The sequence below is a fragment of the Gracilinanus agilis genome, chromosome 4, assembly GCF_016433145.1.
Source record: "Gracilinanus agilis isolate LMUSP501 chromosome 4, AgileGrace, whole genome shotgun sequence".
NCBI lineage: Eukaryota > Metazoa > Chordata > Mammalia > Didelphimorphia > Didelphidae > Gracilinanus > Gracilinanus agilis.
Genome location: NC_058133.1, coordinates 492648438 through 492656342, shown reverse-complemented (window position 1 = coordinate 492656342; position 7905 = coordinate 492648438). Strand labels below are relative to the sequence as shown.

The window sequence follows — 7905 nt, the reverse complement described above, 5'->3', positions numbered from 1 at the left end:
TGGAGCTTTTAAAGTAGGGCCGAGGACTTTACGGTTCATCCCGAAGGCCAAGGGAATTGGTGAAGATTCTTTGAGTCATAGAGTGGCCTAGTCAAGATCTATGGTGAATGTCCATTTGGCCACAACGTGAAGGATGGACTGTATAGGGGAGAGACGAGAAGCAGAGAGAGAAAAACTAGAAGATAATTTCAAAAGGTCAGTCTAGAGATATTTAATATTATATATTTATATATTTTTAGGTTGTAAAAAATAGAGAAAAACAAGGTCTATTGCATTTTGATATGAAAATATTATGTCTGTAAAATAATTGAAATGGAAATTCTACTCAATTTTATTTTCTTAAATTATAATTTTAATGAATTTTAAATATTTAATACAAAGTTATCACTTTAATTTTGAGAATTGTTATTATATCTGAAGTTTCCAAAAAAGGGCACTATAATAATGCATAACCAGTGTCAACACTCTAGTCTCTGCTTTATTTGGATTGCCAACACAACAAATATTAAAAATATCCACTTAAACTATAGTTCAAAACAGAACATTTATCTTTCATGTTCTCTATTTCATGAAAATGAATATCATTATCAGGGCCTTCAATGAAAGGCTTTTTTTGGTGGGCTAACCAAGAATTCCAATCTACAAAAATGCTTTTATTTTTATTTTTAATTTATTGTTGTTCATGTTTTATGGGGTGTATGAGGTGTTCAGGAAGGATGGATATCTCTGGTGTGGGACACCTTTGGGGACCACTTTTCACTCAACTAAGAAGCTAAAGCAAATGAGTGACAGAAACCAGGTTGAGGATAACCAACAGGCTTCAGACCCATTGGTGAGTTTGGGGGATGCTACCCAAGCAAGAGAAGATTTCCCCTTATGGGAATGGGTGGGTGGCAGCAATTTATTCCAGTGGCCATGAAGGTGGCTGATGCTGGCTCAGTGGAATGCCTAGAGTTTGCTTGGCCAGAAATCAAAGACAACAAGGACATCCATGACATCCCGGGCCATCCATTGCCAGTTGGCTTGACTTTTGTCCTGCCACTGGACTTTGATGACTGGAAGAGAGAGTGAGATTAATGACTGGGTAACTCGGCTTCACTTAAACCTAATTCCTCAGCAAGTCATTACTGGTCCTCTCTGAAAATGAGGGGCAAAATCCAACAATGTTTTTATTTACTCTTTTATCTTTTGAGACATACTGTTGCAAAATAGGTGATGGTTTCAGAATATGGATCTCTGGGGAGTGATATAGCAGGCTGTTGGAAGTATTCTGACTTCCAAGCATCCTCTATCAGAGGACCCTCTGAAAAGGAAGGAATGGGGGGTAGCCCGGGAGTGAGGAAAGCCTTCCCCGCGTAAACGTTTACCTAGAATATCTGACAAATAGCATTGGGAAGAGCCAGGAAGGTGGCTGGAAGGAGTCACTCCAACTGTCAGGGGTTACTGTTGCTGCAACCCAAGTGGTCCACAGGGCTGTGATAAAAATCTAAAAATGTAAACAGTCGATACATCTCGGTTTTTTATATCACACTACTTCTTATGAAAAGGACTCTGAGTGATAACAATGTTGCTAGCCTTTTCCTGGTGGTAGGAGGCAGGAAACTAGCTGGGAAGAGGGCAACTGATGATAAGAGCACAAAAAAAAAGGATTCTGGACCCTGAATATGAGATGATGCCTAACACAAAGAAGAATCTTCACTGATTGGATAAGAAACAAAATCCCCAGGTGAATCTGCTCTGCCCATTACTGCAAATCTTCTTTGACAAATCAGTATGTTTCACCTCGGGCCAGGAATGATGGAATATTTTTAATCAATTTGTTTTTTATTTTTAATTTTAATTTCTTTCATTTTAATTACTTTAATCCAATTGTTTAATTTTTATTTTATTATAATTTATATAATTTTAAATTAATTTAATTGTTTAATTAATTTAATCAAATTGTTTACATCAACAACCCCAACCCCTAGTCTCCAGTCCCTCCTTGGGGAGGGCCTGAAGAAAGTCCCTGATAAACTGGAGGGCATCCAAGGGTCCCGGAGCCTACATTTTATGAAGATCAGTTGAAGGAATTCAGGATGCCCAGCCTGGAGAAGAGAAAACTCATAAGAGTCAGTTTTCAGATTTGTGAATGGCTGTCATGTGGAGAAAGAGGAATTAGCCTGGGGCCCCCCAAAGGGATAGAAATTGCATAGAAACAGTTAAAGGCTTGATGTTAGGAAAAATTCCTAACCACTTCAAACTGTCCAAAAGTGGTACGGGCTCCTTAAAAGGCAGTTGGACTTCCTAGCTCGGTGACTGAATGAGTTACTTAACCCCCATTGCCTAGCCCTTATTGCTCTTCTGCCTTGGAACCAATACACGGTATTGATTCTAGGATGGAAGGTGAGGCTTTACACCAAGGGGTGGGGGTGGGGGGAAGGCAGTTGGGTTCCTCCTCTTTGGAGGTATTCATACAGGTGGTGGATGATCACTTAACAAATATTCGGAGTAGAGAGACCTGGAAACAGAAGGATCCAAGTTCAAATCCAGCTTCAGACACTTACTAGCTGGGCAAGTCACAATTGAAGCCTTAGTTTCCTCACCTATAAAATGGAAATAATATTACTACCGATGTTTAGTATCCAACAATGTTTGAAAAGTGCTTTGCAAACCTTAAATTGCTCCCTGTTATTATTAGTATTATTATGCCATAGTGAGGACTCCTATTATGTACAAACCGGAAGGAAAGGTCATTCAGCAGGAAGCATCCTGAGTTTAAGATCAGGGCTGTGGTTGGTTCGAATCTCAGCTCTGTCCCTCACTACCTCTGTGATCTTGAACAAGTCACTAAACTTCAGATTCCTTGTCTCTTCAACAAAAGGGTTCATCTAGAAGGCCCCTTCTCCTTTTAGTTTTTAATTTTTTTTTAAACCCTTAACTTCTGTGTATTGGCTCCTTGGTGGAAGAGTGGTAAGGGTGGGCAATGGGGGTCAAGTGACTTGCCCAGGGTCACAAAGCTGGGAAGTGTCTGAGGTCAGATTTGAACCTGGGACCTCCCATCTCTAGGCCTGACTCTCAATCCACTGAGCTACCCAGCTGCCTCCTCCCTTTAGTTTTGATCTTACATAGAGTCTCAGCACAAAACCCATTTCTGCCTGTGAGGTGATACTGTCCATGATTACAGAAGTAGACATACAACACACTGCCTTTTGATGAAAACAGCTGAGCAGGTGCCCACAGCAGGCCATTCTCTAATGTTTACAGGATAGCAATTACAGGAAGACATGCTGACATATTGAGACATTTCAATTATGCCTGACTCTTCCTGGCCCCTTTGGGGTTTTTCTTGGAAAAGACAGTAGACTTGATTGTCATTTCCTTTTCCAGCTCATTTGACAGATGAGGAAACTGAGGCAGGCAGGATGAAGTGACTTGCCCAGGGTCACCCAGCTAGAAAGTGCTTAAGGTCAGATTTGAACCTACATATTCCTAACTCAAAGCACTGCAGCCACCTAGCTGCCATATATACTGACTCAGATAACCACAAATGAACAATGTCTATGCCAGTGTGTTTTTATTTATTTTTGTTAATCATCTCCCAATTACATTTTTCTATTTTTTTAATTATATTTTAATTTTTATTTTGAATATTTTCCCATAGTTACATGTCATTGATTAATACCTAATTCCATATTATTGATAGTTGGACTAGAGTTATAGTTTAGAGCAGTGATTCCCAAAGTGGGCGCCACCGCCCCCTGGTGGGTGCTGCAGCAATCCAGGAAGGTGGTGATGGCCACAGGGACATTTATCTTTCCTATTAATTGCTATTAAAATTAAAAAAAAATTAATTTCCAGGAGGGCTAAGTAATATTTTTTTTTCTGGAATGGGGCGGCAGGCCAAAAAAGTTTGGGAACCCCTGCTCTAGAGAGTCTGCATCCCCAACATCCCAATCACATTTTCATCTAGTTCAGCTGCACAAGGGAGAAGCCAGCAAGTTTGACATCTCTGGTGTAATGGATGAGTAAAATGAACGGAGGTACCCCTAGTGAGGCCTGATTTGGAAATGGGAAGGGGAAGTGCCACGGAGGTCTGGTTCCTCCAAGATAAGGGGAAAGCTTACCTATTGGAGCTCAGGGCCCCAGAGGCAGAGCCTGTATTCCGGTGAGAGGACATAGTCCAGAGATGATTGTAGAGTAGTGATTAGAGCGCTGGCCTGAGCATCAGGAAGAGCTGAACTGGAATTCCGACTCAGACCCTTAGGAGCTGTGTGGCACTGGGCAACTTGCTTAACCTCTCTGGGGCTCTGTTTCTCTTATCTGTAAAATGGAAATGATAATAATGGCAGCAACCTCATGAGGTTGTCATTGGAATCGAAGAAGACTCCAGGTGTGGAGTGCTCGGCACTTTTATTAAGTTATCCACCTGTGGCGTTCTCTTGGGTAAACAGTTAAATAACTGTAATTCCTCAGGGAGTGGACAAATGAGTCTCACAGGTGGCAGAACTGGAAGGGACTGTAAAAAGATTCGAATTCAAAACCTGCGGGGTCTCCCCTCCTCACCAAGCCCCCGGCGAGGGGCCGCAGAGTCCCAGAAGTAGTGGCAGTGAATACAAACCTAGCTTTACCAGGTTAGCTTCCTTGTGGTTTTGGAGGCGGGTGGTCTCACCCCAGCGACCACTACAGCAGTGGGTTTTGCATGGCAATAACAAATAAATAACATAAAAGGTTACCTTCCACTTCGGGCGGGGCTTCTGTTTGCCCCCAAGCAGTTGGGAGCCATTTAAGCACCAATGCCCGATTCTCAGAAAGGCCGCGTTAACTGAGGACGGAGCCTGTTTGGGGAGGGAGAATGGAGTCCCCCGGATCCACTCTGCAGAAGGGAGAATAGCATTTAGAGTTGGCAGTACGGCTGAGGAAACTGAGGCTCGCCAAGACGAACAGCCTCCGCCAGTGTCACACGGTAGTTAGAGGCAGGGGTGGAATTCCGAGCCAAAGTCCTTCGGTTCTGGACCGCGCGCGCCAGGCGGTACCGTTAGGGGAGACGGGGTCAAGGTCGCAGGCTGGGTCAGTGGCATGGCCGGCCGGGGCAGGGCGTAGGCAGGCTGCTTGGGGGCGGGAGGCTCAGTCCAGCAAGTTCCAAACCTTCCCAGCGAGCTCGCTGGGATTCGGCTCGTGGCGGGGACCGTGCGCGGCGCGCTCGAGCAGTGGCTCCCAGCTGCGCGCTGGCGTCTTAGCCGCGGCTGCCCGGGGTGGGCCCGCCCTCGGCTGGTCGGGGCGGGCCCCCAGGGCTGGAGCAGGGGCGGGCCGGGGCGGGCCGGGGCGGGGACTGCTAGCCTAGAGCCCGGGCGCTCTCCGGCCCTCCCCGTAGCCTCCCTGCCTGCCTGCCAGCCCCGGGGAGCCAGTCTGGAGAACATGGAGGTGGTTCCCCAGGACGCGCAGCCAGCGCCCTCCGAGCCCCGGGGGCTGCGCTGGTTGCTGGCGCTTGACTTCCGAAAAGAGCTGCGGGGGCTGCTGCGGCTGGCCGGCCCGGTGGTAAGCGCCCCTCCACCTTGTCCTCTTCCCCCTCCTCCTCCTTCCTTCCCCCGCTATCCCCGCCTGGCGCTCGGACGCGCCCATAGTGCCCACATGGGCTCGGGTCTCCCGGGCAGGCGGGACGGCTTGGCTGCGGGGCACCTGACAGTCCCGGGCTTCTTTCGGAGCCAGGAGGGCAGCTCCCGCGGGGAGACGGGGAGCCCATTTCAGGCTGCAGCAAAGCCGGGCAGCGCCGGCTTTCCCCGCTCCAGCTTGACAGGACTTGTCCAGGGTTTCTCCAACTCTTCTTGATTTCTCCAGCGGTTGTCCCGGGGCCCAGTTAGGTCCACGGTTTTTGCAGCCACGTGGGGAACTAGTCCTCCTCTGCTCTCGGGACCCGTTTTCTCAGGGAAATCTCTTGGGGAGTTTGAAGAAGGGAGAGACCCGGCGGGGGTAGGAATTGCGAGCGGACCCAGCCAAATCCGATGAGGATCCTTCAGAGAAAACCGGAAGGAGGAATCTTAGAGGGCAAATGATCCTAACCTCAATCTTTACTGAGACCCAGGGAAAGGCACTGACTTACCCAAGGTCATACAGGTAACAAGTAGGATTGGAACCCGGGTTAGAGTGATAGAGGACGCAAAGCTTACGGGCTCTAAAGTCAACAGGGTGCCTGTCCTGCCCCAGAGGCTGTCTGTCTTATTCTCCCTGGCTTTTAGTTTTTTTTGTGTGTACATGGAGCAGGGTTAGTTAGACAGGTGGCCTCAAGAACGGTTCCTATTCTAGAACTAGGATCATCTGATCCTCTAAGTTACAATCTTCCCTTCCCTTCCCTCCCCCATCCCCCAGCCTTCCAGTTTCCTCATCTGTAAAACGAGAGGGTTAGAGTAAATGGCCTTTGAGGTCTCCTTCATATCTATTTCAAAAATTGGTGGCTTTTGCCATTTGGTTGCCCCAGATTGTGCCCAGGAAGGAATTCTCGGATACTTAGTCCAGCAAAGCCAAAAAACTATGTATGTTACTGCCAGATGCCCCAAAGCGTCCTAGCCTCTTCTTTTTTGGGCTGAGAAGGTCCGCTAGGTTCATGTGGCCTCAGTTCAACCCTTGTAAAGTTAGAGATACTGATCATTGTGCCCATTCTAAAGATGGAGAAACTGAGGACCAATGAAGCCAATATGGCTCTGGTGTGTCTCCTAGAATATTTATCATTGCTCTTCTGGGCTAATCAAAGGCAAAATATTACAGAATGTGTCAAAAGAGATATCTGGATAGAAAAGGGATTTCAAAGGGATTTTTCCCTTGGGACTTGAATCTTACCACAGTCTAGGGAGAGTAGGGAGAGAGAGAGACAGACAGACAGACAGAGAGAGAGACAGAGAGAGAGAGAGAGAGAGAGAGAGAGAGAGAGAGAGAGAGAGATACTATTCTATATCCTTCCTTAAATCAACAACAAGAAAAAGAAAGGATACATATAATCCTGAATTTAGAGCTGAAAGAGAATTCAAAGGGGCAGCAAGTGCCTTGGTGGATTGAGAGCTAAGCTTAGAGATAGGAGGTCCTAGGTTCAAATCCAGCCTCAAACATTTCCTAGTGTCTTGCCTAGACCCTGGGCAAGTCACTTAACCCTCTTCGCTTAGTCCTTGCTGCTCTTCTGCCTTGGAGCCAATTTACAGTATTGATTCTAAGACTTAAGGGAACCATTTAAAAAAGAGAGACAATTCAAATTCATCTGGTCAAATGCCCTCATTTTACAGATGAGGAAACTGAGGCCCAGAACAAGTAGTCCCCATGAGAGATAGTCACATAGGTAGCAAGTAACCAAGTCTGGGGTCTCTGACTAGAGAGCTCCTCCGTTTTGTCAAAGTTTTGGCAGTCAGTAGAGAAGGTGAAAGTGTCATCGGGAATTTTCATACTGAGTCACAAAATGTTAGGGTTGGATGTGCCTTTAGAGATGGACCCCTTCATTTTACAGCTAAGAAGACTGAGGTCTGGAGAAGGTAACTGACTCACCCAAGGTCACACACAGAGTTAGTTGGATTCCAAAAGCCTTTTGGGGCAGGGGAGTGCCTCCATTCTACACTCACAGAATGGAAAAAGAAAGCTAATCCCTTCAGAAATCCCCCAAGATTTATAGTAAAAAAAAGCCCTGGCTTTAGAGGCAGAAGATTTGTGTTCAAATTCCAGTCCAAATTAGAAAGTGAGCTTGGACAAGTTCTTTGGTTACTAAGCCTCAGTTTGTTGTTTTTGTTCAGTGGTTTCAGATGTGTCCAACTCTTCATGACTCCATTTGGGGTTTTCTTGGCAGAGATACTGAAATACTTTGCCATTTCCTTCTCCAGCTCATTATACAGATAAGGACGAAGGCCATTGGAGTTAAATGACTTGCCCAGGGTCACACAGCTAGTAAGT

At 46.2% G+C, this 7905-nt stretch overlaps 1 protein-coding gene across 1 annotated transcript in view; it reads left to right on the top strand.

Moving 5' to 3' along the window:
• The first annotated feature begins 5397 nt into the window (after positions 1 to 5397).
• The window catches only part of LOC123244493 (multidrug and toxin extrusion protein 1-like), a 61995-nt gene continuing 59487 nt past the window's right edge, over positions 5398 to 7905 (top strand). Inside the window, exon 1 of the mRNA XM_044673004.1 lies at positions 5398 to 5517. Coding sequence (XP_044528939.1) covers positions 5398 to 5517 — 120 coding nt within the window. The remainder of the gene's footprint in view (positions 5518 to 7905) is intronic.